Raw genomic sequence first — 16072 nt, 5'->3', positions numbered from 1 at the left:
TTTAAAATGAGTTGGAGAAGAAAATGGCAAACCCCTGTAGTATCTGCCAAGAAAACCCAAAATGAGAGTCACAAATAATCTGACATGATTGAAAAATGACTGAAGAATTATTTTTATGAGGGTATTGCTCCCCATTAATGGATTAATGGGATTAATGGCTAGTGATAGAGAAGCCAAGCAAAGAAAAAGGAGTATCAATTAAACATTAAAAAAACAACAACAACAAAGAACAAAACAAAAATCAAGGGATCACAAACAGGGAGATTTTGTCACTACTTTGTTAAATTTAATATGCACTTAAAACAATATAACACGGGGTGGCCAGGTAGCACAGTGAGTAAGAGCACCGGTTCCAGTGTTGGAATGACCTGGAGATCGAATCCCGGGCTCAGACACTTAACACCCACCCAGAAACACCTGGCCGTGTAACCTTGAGCAAGTTACTTAACCCTAATTGCTTAGGGGCGGCCAGATGGCTCAGCAAGTAAGAGCACTGGCTCCAGTGTCGGGATGACCTGGATCAAATCCGGGCTCAGATACTCAGCACCACACCCAGCAATAACTGGCCGTGTACCTTGAGCAAGTTACTTAACCCCGACTGCTTAAAAAAACAACAACAATATAACAGAAGTGTGTGGTTTTATATACAGTCCTCTATTTTGTTTCTCTTAGATTGATACATATTTATAAGTCCTTAAAAAAGAAACTTAAGGGGCGGCTAGGTGGTGCAGTGAATAGAGCACCAGCCCTGGAGTCAGGAAGACCTGAGATAAATCTGGCCTCAGACATTTAACACAAAAACTAGCTGTGTGACCTTGCGCAAGTCACTTAACCCCAACCGCCTGCGTTCCCCCCTCCAAAAAGAAAAAAAAAAAAGAAACTTAAAAAGACAGCATGGCCCAGTGAATTTGTAATTGGGGGACCTAAGTTCTAACTACATGACTTTGGGCATGTCATTTCCTCCATGGGCCTCAATTACCTCATCTGAAAAATCAGAAGCTAGGAATGACTACTAAGGTACCATCTAGCTCTAAATCTATGATTCAGTGATTTTCTCATTTCATTTTTTACATGTTTTTTCTGTGAGTTGGAATTTATACTGGAACATATGTATGGGGCACATTCTAATGACATTTAAAATGATGTAGCATTTTAATTTAAGTGAATGATCCTTGGTTCTAATTTTAAAATATGGATTTCTATGCTGTTCAATAAGTGCTAACAAAGATGATTTGGGTCCCTTTGGTGAGAGTGGCAGTAGGGTGGGAGTGGAGCTGGAATTAAGTTAGGGTTTTGGTCAGATAGAGACTTAATCATTCACTTAAAGATGCTAACAAAGTAAGTTAGAGTGAATTTCAGTTCATTTCTTGGCAGGTTCTAGAAACCACATCAGGCTAAGAATGCTAGCAACAAGCCAAAGATTGTGAAGCAAGTAAAAATCCTACATACAGAGGAATTCAACAGTATTAGATCTGGCAATCAAGAGTTCAGAGAGAACTCTTGTGGAGAAGAAAGAAAACTGAGATCCCAGGTGAGCAATCTGCTCAGCAGAAATGTTTCACCCAGGGAGCAGTAGGTAGCATGAGGAGTCCACGAGGAGAAAAAGGACACTGACTTCCCATGGTACATGCAGCATGAATTGTCTTGGATGTGTGCTCCCTACCTACATACCACTGTGCTCAAAGTTTGTGTCCACTCTTCCCAAAGATCTGAGGTATAACCACCTTAGGATGGGGTGGTGGTGGTGGTGTATATTTTGTAGCTGATGGCATTATAACACCATCTTAATAAATGTTTTTGCTCTGAGTTAATTGTGTTCACTGGCTGACTATGAAGTGGGAGCTCAGCAGTGGGGGATTATCAGCTATAGTTTCAGGATGAGAGGCTATTCTGACCTGCAAACATAAGAGTGCTGAGTTGAGGAGGCATCCCAGAAAGGATCTTACACTAGAAGTATTTGTATTTATTGCTGGGGTCAATTAGCTAGAGTGAAGTAGAAATGTATTTTTAATCCTCCTGGGACCTGCCCAACCTTCTTTAGTTAGTAGATACTTTTCAATTTTGTCATGTAAAAATAACACAAGACCAAAACTCTGGCTATATAGAATCAGGAGAGATGTCAGAGTGAGTTTTTAAGATACCGTATTGTTAAAAGCCATGTCCTAAGGAAATTCCAGCTTAGGAGCTTCTATCTAAATATGCTTTTAGAAGATAGTGAAGTTCAGCTATATGAATGACCTAGTAGCTGATGGGTTCATGACTGTAGGTGTACAATTCTTAGACAAAATATAGGATAGTCTGCAATACAAGCAGTAATAATAATCAGAAGCTAAGTTTGGTAAGTTAACACATTAGATTTACAAGAAATATGATATTATAGATGTGAAATTTCTATTAACCACCATAAGGCTTTCAAAGAACCACAGATCCTCAGAGATGAAAGGAAACAAATTCAATCCTCACTTACAGCTCTAATCTCTCTTACAACATTCCTAACAACTAATTATTCGGTCTCTGCTTGAAGACTCTCAGTGATGGTGAACTTACTATCTCTTCAGGCAGCCTTCTGGACAGCTTTATTGTTGTTCACTCATTTTCAATCATGTCTGAATCTTATGGACCCATTTCTTGGCTTTCTTGGCAAAGATACTAGAGAGGTTTGCCATTTCCTTCTCCAGTTCATTTTACATATGAGGAAATTGAGGCAGACAGGGTTAAATGTTGTCCAGGGTCACCTAGCTAGTAAGTGTCTGAGGCCAGATTTGAACTCAGGAAGATGAGTCTTCCTGACTCCAAGCCTAACACTCTATCCACTGTGCCTGCCCACTCTACATATCACTCATTGCTTAAAAATCCTTCCTTACAAAGGAACAAAATATGTATTACAGAAACTTCCAAACATTTTCCCTAGCTCTCTTTACATCAAGGTAAAACATAACATTCAATGTCAGGCAGTGGCCATTTAGTGAAAGCTTCTCCTGAGTCTACTTTCTTTAAAGGAGAAAACACATGGTAGAAAAAAATAGCAGATTTACAATTAGGAGACCTTAGTCTGAATCTAGACCACATTACTTACTAGTTATGTGACTCTGGGAAAATCATTTGATCTTTCAAAGCCTCATTTTCCCCATAGGTATTATAGAGCAAATAATACTTATAACAACAATAACAATAGCTAGCATTTATATGGTACTTCAAAGTTACAAAATGCTTTAGATATATTTTCTCACTTTACCTTAAAACAATCCCCATGGGGGGAAGATGCTATTATCATCCCCATTTTACAAATGAGGAAACTGAGCTTGAGACAGTTTAAATGACTAGTCCAGAGTCATGCAGCCAATAAGACTCTGAGGCAGGATTTGAACTCAAGTCTTCCTGACTCCATGTCCAGTCTTCTTTCCAAATGTCATGTACCTACCACCTGTCTTCCTAATAGGACTGCTATGGGGCAAGCCCTTTGTAAGCTGTGGTGCACTAGAAACATGTGAATTGTCATTATTAAACAGTATTCCAGATTTTTAGTTAAAGAAGTCAATCTATAAAATATTTATGAAGTATTTGCTATGTTCCATTGAATAAAAATAAATATCTCTCCTCAAAGAGCTTACTTTTTTTGGAGGAGGAAAAAAATATACACACATAAATACATACTAGTATCTGCATCTATATACACATACACATACATATATATGTAAGGTAACCAAAGCACTCTAAAATTATCACTAGACTCCTCTTTTCTTTTTTTTTCTTTCTTCATTTTTTAGATTCCTCTTTTCTAAGCATGTAAGAGTCAGTGAAGCATAGAGAATAGAAAGCAAGATTTGGGATTAGGAAACTCCTGGTGCAATTCTCACTTCTAATATAAACCCATTAAGTGATCAGAGGCAAATCACTTAATTTTTCAGTGTCCCAGCCAAGTCTCTATAAAGGAAAGGAAAAGCTGTGCATCTGTATCAATAGAAGGAATTTTCATGGCGATGCACGGCGATGGCATCCTAGTTTAAGCTGCTTCCCCCTCCCCTGCAAAAAAAAGAAATCTGAAAATGTAAAAATGATTTATTTGTGGCACTGTGAAGTTCCCCATAAAAGCACCACACTGTGAAATGATATGAAGTAGTGGGGTGCAGCAAAAACATAATGTATTCCTTTTCAAATTTAGGGCAATTAACATGCATGCCATTAATATGGCCTAATAGCTGCTATTATTTATCTTCCTCCTTTTTGGTAGAAATTTATGTTCCATAAGTCTATAGCTTCATATTTTCTAATTTGAAAAAAAAAATGCAGTCAACTTCATCCTACTTTATACAGAGCTATGGGCGTTGCGACACACACTCATTACTGAAGAAAGTACAACTACCGTGTGCAAACTGCAAAGTGCTAGAGGAATGGGAGCTATTATTAATGAGATAAAAAATGATTTAAAGGTCAGATGGTAAATATAAGCTGTTAATTTAGTGGCAGGAAAGGGGTAGGCAAAGCTTGTTTATAGAAAGCACATGTGTGCTCCACCCCAACCCTCCCTCCTCCAATTCATTTTCTCTGGCAAAACCGCAAAATTGTGACTCAATGTTATCAAAGGGAACAGAACAATTACTAACATTTTGCTTAAAATTATAAGGCAAGAAAAGGAGTAAAAACGAGTGCCTGAAAAACATCCTTAATGCTTCAGGGGGAATGGGATACATTACTTGACCTGTCTTTGTGATTTCTCTGCTCATGGAGTATTCTTTTGTTTTTCCACAACTTTATTTTTGCTTTCCTTTTCCTTGCCCTATTGTTGGCATTCTATCAATGAGCATTTTTGTTACTTGACACTTTTGTATGTTTCTAGCATAAAGAGCAGCTAGAGGGGAACAGTGACTAGATTGCCAGCCTGGAGTCAAGATGATTCATCTTCCTGAGTTCAAATCTGGCCTCAGACATTTACTAGCTCTGTGACCCTAGGCAAGTCACTTAACCCTATTTGCCTCAGTTTTCTCATTGGTGAAGTGAGCTGAAGCAGGAAATGGCAAACTTACTCTAGCATCTTTGCCAAGAAAACCCCAAATGGGGTCACAAAGAACCTGACACGACTGAAATGAAATAACAAGCATAAAGAAAATTTTTGTAGTAATGACCTCAGGAGTTCCAAGTTCATGAAGGGCCTTCTGAATCATCTACCGCAGATTACATTAAAAATAACAATAATAATTATAATTATAGCTAGCATTTATTGGGTACCTATAATGTCCCAGGCACTGAGCTAGGCACTTTACAAAAATTATCTTCTTTGATCTTCATAACAACTTTGAGAGGAAGGTGTTACTATTGTCCCTATTTTATAGTTGAAGAAAGTGAGAAAGGGGTTATACAGTGACTTACTGTGGTTCACAAAGGTAATAAAAGTCTGAGGTTGGATTTGAACTCAGCTCTTCCTGATTTCAGACCCAGTGACTCTAACCATTGCACCACCTAGCTGCCTCCAAACTATTTTAACAGCATTTTATTTCTAGGCATTCTTTGCATTGTGGTAAATCTCAGAAGTTGGTAATGTTTACTTATTTTTCTTTATGAGACACAGATACAATTACCAATCAATACATTAATAAGTATTTCATCACTTCTGTATACCAAGCATAATGTATAATGTTGACAGGTGTTTTTGACTGAAACAACAAATTTGTAAACCTAGTTTGTTTTTTTAACCAAAATATGTGATTAAGTGAGGACTCCCAATTATGCTAAATAATAGAAAGTTATATGGATGACTGCACACCACAGAGGGTCACAGCATTCCACTAAATTGAATTTGACCTACTTCTTTAAGACAAACCTCTTCCAGTTCTTATGAAGGACCTTCTTCTTGGAGATTCTTGGAAGGAGTAATGTTTCAATGATGTAGACAATAACAAAAAAGGACATTTGTTCATTATGATAGCAAAAACATCTACTGTTGATGTAGTTTTAAAGGTTTTACAGTGTTTTTACATATGTTACCTTATTGGATCTTCCTAACACTCCTGAGAGGTAGGCATTATTATTATATCCCCTTTTTGACAGATTAGGAAACTGAGACTCAGGGAAATTTAAAAAACACCCTAACTAAAACATCTAAATTAATCTTTAAAAAGGATAAAGAAGAGGCAGTAATAAAAAGGAGAATGAAGTAATTTCTTAAGTCTATGCAGAAACTCAGAGTAGATTCAGATGAATGCAATTCTCATTATTTAGGTACAAGTCTGAAACTGTCTTGACATTGCCAACAGAAATCATGCTTCCATTTACATCAATGAATCAATGAACTGAAAAACTAAGTCATATTAATAACTTTTTTTGGACTTAATCCTTTGCTTCCAATAACCTGCTTCATCATTTATCTCCATCCCTCTCCAGTGGTTCCTTTCTTTCTCCTACTCTACAAACAATCTCAGATCACCACTGCTCTCCCTCAGTGCTGTTACACGATGGAGTTACTACCTCATCTCTTTCATTCCTTTTGCCACCAACTATCTTGAAAGAGTAACCTATATTTGTTGTCTTCATTTTGATCATCATCAATTTAATTTCCTCCCCCACTGTAATCGGACTTTACTTTGTACAGTTATCAGTGACATCCTAACACCAAAGCCAAAGGCTGTTTCTTGGTCTTCTTTCTCCTAGACCTCAATGAAGCCTTTCACATTATGACCATTTCCTCCTTGGAAATTTCTACCTTCCTTTTGGCTATGGCATTGCACTATGACCCTGGTCTTCCTCTTATGCCTTTGAACATAATGACTGTGAGGCTTATATTTTACATCATTTATTTCCAATCATCTTTTAAATCAGTAATCTGCTGGTGCAATTAGTTTTGGATATTTTGATGCTAACCTATATCCTCAAGTTCTTCCCCCTACTTCTGTGTATCTTCTTTATCCTAAATGTCTGAACGTTACTTATACTTTTCTTTGTTTTCATGTATTTCTCTTTCTTAAAACTTTTCTTTCCCTGAAGACTTAAGTGCGTGGGAAAAATCCTTCCATTAGAATGCAAGTTCCATGGGGCAGCTAGGTGCTACAGAGCACTGGCCCTGGAGTCAGGAGGACCTAAGTTTAAATTCGGCCTCAGACACAACATTTCTGGTTGTGTGACCTTGGGCAAGTCACTTAACCTCAATTGCCTTGCCTTCCCCCTTCAAAAAGACAAATAAATAAATATATATAGTAGAATGCAAGTTCCTTGAGGGCAGGGACTTTTATCATGGTCATTTCCAGTGCTTTATCATATTGCTCAGCATATGCTTACTAAATGCTTGTTGGTTAATTGATCAATTAATTCCCTCTTGGTCCAAACAAAGTTTAAGTAACATTATTTTTTATGCTCTTTCCCAAGAAGTTTTTCATAGCTTCATCCTTTTTCTTATTTTATTTCCCTCTGGTCAATTTTGAATTTTATTCTCCAGTTTACAGAGCATTATTATACCCTTATTTTAATCCTTTATTCTTATTGTTTCCTTCACAAGGCAATTATTCACAGGTTCAGCCATTTATTATCTTGGGAAAGGTCAAGAAAGGGTCTAAAATAGGGGTTCTTTTTAAAAATAAGTTTTTAATGATGCTTTTCCCCCATCATCATAGTTTCCTCCCATATTTCTCCCTTCCAGAAATCTAGCCCATATAACAAATAGTATTTTTGAGCCAAAAAGGGGAAAAATCACCATAACTGACCAACATATCAAAAAAGTACAATTTACAACATTTGTGGACCGCCCATCTCTGAAAGGGGTGTAAGTGTCTTTTATCTCTCCCTTTAAGCCATGCTTCTTATATATAAAAAGCAACATTCAATTTTGATTTTTTTTGGGGGGGGTGTTCTTTCTGTTTACATTGTTGCAGTTATTGTATATATTGTTTTCTTGGGATTTAAAATAGAGTTTTTTGACTTTTTTCATGTCACAGATTATTTTGTCAGTCTCATGATGCCTATGGATCGCTTCTTAGAGTAATATTTTTAAATACATGAAATAAAATGCATAGGATTACAAAGGGAATTGGTTATATTGAAATACAACTATCAAAATGTTTAAAATATTAACTATTAAAAATAAGCTCATATTAATATTAAGAACTCCTGCTTTGACGTATCATATAATTTTAGAATTAAAAGGGACCTCTTCCAACCTAATACTCAGAGCAGGAATCATCTCTACAACATGCCTGACATGTCCTTACTGGTTCACTGCATGAACACTGCCAGTAACCATTGCCTAGGAGAACTGCCCATTGTATTTTTGAATGATGCTAACTTAGGAAATTCTTATATTGAGCTGAAATCTGTCTTCCTATACTTCTATCTATTATTACTGGTCCTGTTCTCTGAAATTACTTCCTGATAACCCTTTAGTATATTGACAGCTATTATCACCACCACCACCACCATCATTGTCGTCGTCATCATCATCATCATCATCATCATCATCATCATCATCATCATCATCATCATCATCATCATCACCATTATCATCATCACCACCATCACTGGTATTTATTTAGCACTTTAAGGTTTGCAAAGCAATTTATGTATATTATCTCCTACAACTCTTAAAACAACCCTGTGAGATAGGTGCTATTATTATCTTCATTTTATAGATGAGGAGACTGAATTTGAGAGAGGTTGAGTGACTTAACCCAGAATTAAAGAGCTAATAATGAACTGGGATAGGACAAACTCAGGTCTTCAAAATTGCAAGCCCAGTGCTTCATTCACTATGAAATCTAACTGCCTATATCACCCAGAAGTGTTTTATTTAGGCTAAACATTTTTAGTTCTTTCAAATTTCAATCATATGAGGTAGTTTCAAGGACCCTTAACATCCTTTTTGCTCTTCTCTGAATTCAATCCAGTATACCAATATTCCTCTGAAAATCTGGTTCTCCAGTACCTCAGATATAGTCTAGACAGTGTGGAACAATAATATTACTTCTCTTGAACTGGAAACTTCTATTAATGCATTTAGAGATTACATTAAGCATTTTTGGCAGTTGGACCATAATGTTGACTCAACTGAGCTTAAAATGAAATAAGGCCTTCTCATTTTCTTATGGACCATATCTTCCTCCATTTTTTACTTATACATTTATTTTATAAAAAGCATAAGTCTTTACATTTATTCCTATTAAACTTCATTTTTCAAAGATTCTTCTATCATTTTAATCTGCTGAAATGTTTTAGAATCCTGAATTGGTCATCCAACATACTAGCTATCATTTTCAGCTTTGTGTCATCTTCAGATTTGATAAGAATTGATTAGGTCTGCATCCAAGTCACTGATAAAAAATTTAGAAAGGACAGGACTAAGGTGAGAGCTGTGTGGCTTGTCACTGGAAACTTCTGTAATGGAAATGCAAATTTAAAGATTTTCCCTGCCCCTAGGCTAAAGTGCACCAGAAGCCTGGGGAGGGAGGCCTGTTTTTCAGTACATACTTTTTGATTGGCCAGTGGGTCCAGAAGGTTGTTACATTCTCTGAGCCAGGAGAAAGCTATATAAACCCTGATTTGAGGCTTTGTTTTGGGGCTCACTTTGAGAAGTCAATATAAAGATAGAGAGAGTAACAACCAAATCTGAACTATACCTCTGGTGCAATACTATTAATCATAAAGATAACTAAATTTTGCTTTCTACCAGATAGGTCTAGGAGCTGCCAAAATTCATGGCCTGTATTAGTGAAGTCTTTTGGTGCCAATACCACTGCTGAACTAAGACTTTCCTCTGCCCACTAGAAGGTACCCAGAAGTAGGGGTGGTATTAGGGCCGAGGGTCAACATATATTGTTCATCCACACCCCTTCTCTTCTCATCTCAATTCTGCTCTTGTGAAAGATGAATTTGACAAGAAGATACTTGTATGCTAGCCCTGGGAAAACTTTGAGAATATATTGTGTTCTCTTGACCCCAAATGAAAGGATCTTTAGGTTAGAGCAGATGATAATACTACCTCAATAGAAGCAAGTCTCCTTTCAGATTGCCACTCTGGCAAAAATATTCCCCTTCTGATGCCTGATCTATTTAATAAAAAGTGGCATTTCTCTAGTAAGCTCAGGGAGAATAACACTACCTGTTACCTTGTGACTTTGGCCCAGCCCCCTTTTCACCATTCTCCAAGATCCTCTGATTCCGAATTAATCTACCACAGTGTAGATGAAAGAATCCTGGACTTGAGTTAGAAAACCTCATTTAGAATTCTGTCTCTGTTACTTGCTAGCCAGATAAAATTGTCCACCTTTGAACTATGTAGCAAAATCTTAGGATTCATCCTAACCAAGATGCCTAAAGTTGAGTAACTTTAAACAACAACTGATCTCAAAGATCACCTAAAGAAGGTCCTCACTATTAACAATAGCCTGAACAGCAATCTTAGTCTACTCTTCTGGGTTTGTTTCAAGGCAAACAATGGAAATGCTTTTTGAAAATTTCTAAGAAATGACTACAAGTTATGGGAAAATCAGTATGAATGACATCAGCAACAATAAAAATCAGATGATATTGAAAGTTAAACTGTAATTAGGATGGATTTCACTGTAATCATTTCTCTCTCATATTTCATCCCTTGCAAAAGACATCAATTGGACACTTTTCTTCATATATGAAAAAAACTCCAAAGCAGAGATCTGTTTATACTGATGCCTAATTTCTGGATAGCAAAGTCATGTCTTGTCATATTCTTCAATTATAGGAAGCGATCCCAATATAATTAGAGATTTTCACATTTGATCTTTACAAAGAGGCACTGGATATTCATCTATAGAACTGATTAGTAAACAACATCTGTTTTAGTGCATTAAGCTAGCAATGGGAGAAATTAAAAGATGCTATGTGAGGTTTTATTGGAATGTTCTTGGTGGTATTTTGCAATAAGCCCTTAAGAAGGTTGAATACAAAATTGTTGCCTTTCAAAATTTATTTCCCTCCTTAGCATAGGTACACAGAACTTCCACCGTACAGTGCTTCTCATCAAGGCTGAGGAGATCTTGCTCAATTTTCAGACCAAAAAAAAAAAAATCAACAATGTTAGCACCTGCTTCAGGGGGCAAAACTTACAGAGAGAATTATATAGTATTTGCATAAAATAGCAAAAGAAGGTCATATCCAGGTACTTTTAACTTAACTGAACTTCATTTGATAGAATGGAATTTTACATCTGGAGGGGACCTTAGGGATTATTTAGTTTAACCTCTTCATTTTATAGGTAAAGAAACTGAGGCCCAAAATGTTTTAAGTGAAAAATAGTAATAGCTAACATTTATCTACATATTTATATTTGTATAGTGTGTTTTAGAGTTTGCAAAACACTGCATATTTTCCTCTTTGATACTCTCAACAAACCCGAGGTGCTTTTATTATTCTGACTTTACAAATGAGGAAAGTAAGGCCCTGAGGTTGACTCAGCTAATTAAGTATCTGAGATAGGATCAAATCAATCAACGAGCATTTTAACAAGTGCCTACTGTGTTCCAGACACTGCTAATTGCAGACATAGCACTCTAGTCTTTCTGATTTCAAGGCCATCACTCTACCCACATAGCTCAGTCATGCCTAGAACCCATGTCACCATGTGGCTTTGATATCTTTAACTTCATTAGGATTTCATATGAGGACTACATCCAGAAAAGGTATTATCTTCTTCTCTAGGTGTCTTTCCTTTACAAAGGAAACTTAGAACTATGCTCTCAGATGAGAACCTTAACTGAGCCAGGTGATGTCATCCTTACTAGCTAATACCTCTCACGATGTCAACAGTTCAGATCATTCCATCAATTCTTTCCTATTTTCAAAAGACAGACAGAATGCAGTGCTTTCTTTAGTACATGGACATTTGCAGTTCCAGAAGCATGAAGACAAGACATACTAACCAGTACTTGCCAGTATCTATGTTTCTTAGCTAGAGACCAGATACAGAAACAAGCATCCCCAAAACTATATGGGAAGGCTCCTTAGTGTGCAAGATCCTCACCAAGCATTATAGCTGTGGCATCAGTTTCCCATCCCCAATAACTTTCTGGAAAAGACTGGGAATGGGGCAAAAGGCTCCCAGATCAAGTCTCTACTCTAGATCCTTCCTTGATGTTGACTAATAGATACCCAGCCACTCTGGGGTAGAGCAGGAACAGTTATACTGCATCAAAATCTAATAGTGATGCTCACAAAGCCTCTTCCCAATTACCACACGAATGTGTCCTGGCCCATCAACCAGAGGATCTAATCTGTTCTCATAGAATGGTCAATGATCCATAATTCTTTAATCTCTGATAGATGAAGGAAAAGGAAGGGAGGCAGAGATGATCTGAAGAGATGGCTTCTGGGGGAAGGCGCAATAAAGCCCTGGGAAAGGTGATAGACTGAGATACCACCATGAGCGGAAGTCTTCTACAAAGCCTGAGGACTACCATGGGGAAGAAACACTGCCTCTCCTCTCTGTGCATTAGCACACATATCCAGGTACTCAAGCCCAGTTATGGCTCTGGTGATAGCCAAGGTCACTGAAAGCTTTGAGCTCTGATCTGAGCGCAGTTTCTGGACGAGGGTTGGTTAATTACATTTTTCTCTAGGCCTGCAGTCTTGAGCTGCTTTGGGCATTTTGCGTATATGTGGAACTGCCTTTGCTGTGCAAATTCTGACTTCATGAATTCCATTTACTTTAATGCTGTGTATGAGCTGTCCTTGATTTACCAGTGTCCCTTATTTGTCCTTACCCCTCCACCCACCCTCAGTGCATTTGTTAGTAGGTGTGAAGGAAAGTCACTAAGATACCTCTTCTACCAGCCTTTCCTTTGCGTCTCCCACTCCTCTCCCATTCCAATCATCAGGAGCAGTGAAGGAGGAGGGAAGCTAGTCAAATCTTGCTGTCTTACCAGCTATATTTAGTCACTACTGAGAAGGAAAAGAGAGGGAGGAAAAATCTTGCCACTCCTCACCCAGGCTCCAAAGCTCTGATTCCTCCTTCTCTGCCCTAAGAGCCTAGAAATCTTCCTTATCCTTTAATCCTCAATCCCAATATCCCCTGCCCAACCCTTTACATCTTCTCCCTTCCCTAATCCTTATTTTGCTCCTCAGTTCAGGATCCTGCCTCTGTTCTTCATCATATATGGCCCCTGCCTTTACTTCACCCTTGCTCCATTGGATGGGGGAAGGCAGACTCTGTTACTACCTCTATTGTTGCCAAGGTTTCAATCGGGGTACGTGTGTTTCTGGCATGCCAAGTTTAGACTGAATGTATTTTTATAGAAACATTATCTCATATGATAGGGAGGTTCCCAGGCCAAGTCATTCCACAAAAGTCTACCTAATCCAAAATAACTTTCAACCTAGAGAAAAATCCCCCCAAATTCAACTTTTTACCATTTTCTCTCTTTTGCCATCTGGTATCTCTGAACATCACTTCTGGCCTTCATCTGTATGTATTCCCCTCTGTAAAATATATTTTCATCACAATTCACAGATACAGATACCACTTTCTCTACATTACCCCCTCACTCCAGAACAGGGCTGATACTTTGCTGCCTTCCACAATCATATTCCGGTATTTTAGACTTACCTCCTCGATGGATGATCAGAGACGTCTCGCTTCCAATGGGACACTCCTTCAATATATCCACGACTTCTGTATGGCTCAGGTTCTGTACATTCTGTTGGTTGATCTCAATGATGAGGTCACCTTCACATAAGCCAGGACATCCCTGAATGTCTAGAATTTGCTTCACCCTTTGTCCCGTAGGACTGTCTGCAATCGTGAAGCCAAAGCCCTGGGCACCTTTCACAATGGTTAAGGTCATGAGTTCAGCTTGTGTAGCTCCTGAAGAAGCCATCGACACATTGTCATCGTGAATGGGAGGCGGGAATGTGCCATCAAGCTGACCATCAGCTGGGATGGAGTGCAAAGAATGAGGAGGTCGATCTGTTACATCTGGAACAGATTGGGAGGTCCTAGAAATGTATTCCAAATAAGTTTCATAGTTATGTCTTCCATTGACCACTACAGGGGGTCTCTCCATTACTGCAAGAGGTGGCACCATGTTGTTAACAGGATCTTCAGGATCAAAGGGCAAAGGGTACCCACGACATAACACCAGGTTGACACTTTGACCAATAGGAACAGACTGGAAAAGTTTGACTACATCTGCATGAGTATGTCCAAGGACACAAACTTCATTAATATAGACAATGACATCACCTACAAAAAAAGAGAGAAAAGATTGACACCATGAGATAAAGTCAATTAATGTTGACATAAAGGAATGGAATTTTTTATGAGACTAATCAAGGCATTTCTTTGTACCCCAGTTCTTTGTACCCCAGTAACCTGCAAGTAAATCAATGAGAATAATATTTAAATTCACTGGGAAAACTCAGGGTTGCAATTGGTCTGTCAACAAATGTAATAATTGAATGCAGAATAAGTGCTTTGTGTTTAGGCTTGAAGTTCAGCAACAATTTCATATTTAAAAAGAAAAAGGTTCAAGGCAGCGAACCTCTGAATGTAAAAACTCTTCACTTTTCTGTGCTTTTTACTCATCATTATGTGCAATCCACTTATGAGAATTTCCAAATTCTTTGCAAGTTCAGTTCATGGTATTTTAGTTGGTAGGTGACAGTGTGTAACAGTTACCTGGATAAACATGCCAAACAAACCTTTTAAGAATCAGGCTTTTTCTTTTTCCAGGAGATTTCGCATAAATTTCTTTTCTGGGTTGCACTTGGCACAATAAAGTCCAGGGAAAGAAAAAGAATCAAGCATTTTTGTTTCAACTCTGCAATATATTGGCCTTGGGACCTTAGATAAACATCTCCCATGTGTCACTTTTCAAAATTTATGTAATAGTATGATTTTTTGAGTTATCTCTTTTAATTAAACACTGCAGGTATGTATGTAGCAAAGGTTATATGAATAGGAACAGGGATTGTATTGATGTTTTTAATGGTGTAGGAAGCTTCTGATTAGAAATGCCTTTTACTAAAGAAGGTGAGCATTAGAGTAGGAGTTCTAAACCATTATTGTACTGTGGACCCATTTGGCACTCTGGTAAAACCTTCTCATATGATGTTTTCAAATGTGTGAAATACACAGGATTATAAAGTAAATCAATTTTATTAAAATAGAGTGATTAAATTTTTTTAAATCCCAGAAATTCATAAATCTAAGATTAAGAATGCTTGTCTAAGGGCCTGCGCGGGAAGGAGTGGTGGCGGCGGTGCGGTGGACGCGGGCTGGGTAGGCGCGGCGGCGGACACAGGCCGGGACGGCATGGCGGCAGCGTGGCGGCACGCGGACCCAGGCTGGGAAGGCGCGGTTGGGGACGCAGGCCAGGAAGGGGCCTGATCAACTTTGAGGGCAAGTCTTCCCACCAACCACAAGGTCCACTACCAGGCCTATCACCAAAGGGCTGGGACTGGAAAGAGCAAGGTAAGAAGCAAAGACAGGGGCCCCTATACTGGACAGCAAACACTCCTGGGGCTACCACATCATAGCACAGAAATCTTTTTTAAAAAAAGCCCCTTTCAGGACCTCCAAAGATGAGGATGACAGAGTGAACCCCACTTGCTCCAAACCCCCCCTCTGACACTGAAAATATAGTAACTATTGTCCAGGGCAAAACCCTCTACAGTAAAGGCTTGGGATCCTAGAGGAAGGGCGTGGTTAGGACCCTGCCTCAAAATGGGTAGAAAGCAGACTACAAAGACAAAGACTCTAGAGTCCTACTATCCTCAGAGGGAGGAACCAAACTCAGAGGGAGACAATGTGGACTCCACACCCACAGCTGAAACTTCAACAGGGAATGGATCCCAAGCACAGAAGGCTCTCCTAGATGAGATAAAAAAGAACTTTGAAAGCAAAATGAGAGAGAGAAAAGAAAATGAATAATTCTCTCAAAACAAAAATAGCAGAATTCGAAAAGCATTATAATGAGGAAAACATCTCTCTAAAAAGAAAAGTGTATGATATGGAAAAGGAGCTTCATAAATTAACCAAGGAAAATGATTTGCTAAAAACCAGAATTAAACAAATGGAAACAAATAACTCTATGAGGAACCAAGAAGTAGCCAAGCAAAGCAA

At 38.2% G+C, this 16072-nt stretch overlaps 1 protein-coding gene across 1 annotated transcript in view; it reads right to left on the bottom strand.

The window, feature by feature from the left end:
• The window catches only part of LOC138175883 (membrane-associated guanylate kinase, WW and PDZ domain-containing protein 2), a 1727565-nt gene that overhangs the window by 274480 nt on the left and 1437013 nt on the right, over positions 1-16072 (bottom strand). The window contains exon 10 of the mRNA XM_069106526.1: positions 13556-14191. Within this exon, the coding sequence (XP_068962627.1) occupies positions 13556-14191 (636 nt within the window). The remainder of the gene's footprint in view (positions 1-13555; positions 14192-16072) is intronic.

The sequence above is a fragment of the Petaurus breviceps genome, unplaced genomic scaffold, assembly GCF_028583685.1.
Source record: "Petaurus breviceps papuanus isolate PSGF00001 unplaced genomic scaffold, PetGlider_PUasm1.0 79, whole genome shotgun sequence".
Taxonomy (NCBI): domain Eukaryota; kingdom Metazoa; phylum Chordata; class Mammalia; order Diprotodontia; family Petauridae; genus Petaurus; species Petaurus breviceps.
Note: the sequence above shows the minus strand (reverse complement) of the source record. Positions and strands in the feature narration are given on the sequence as shown.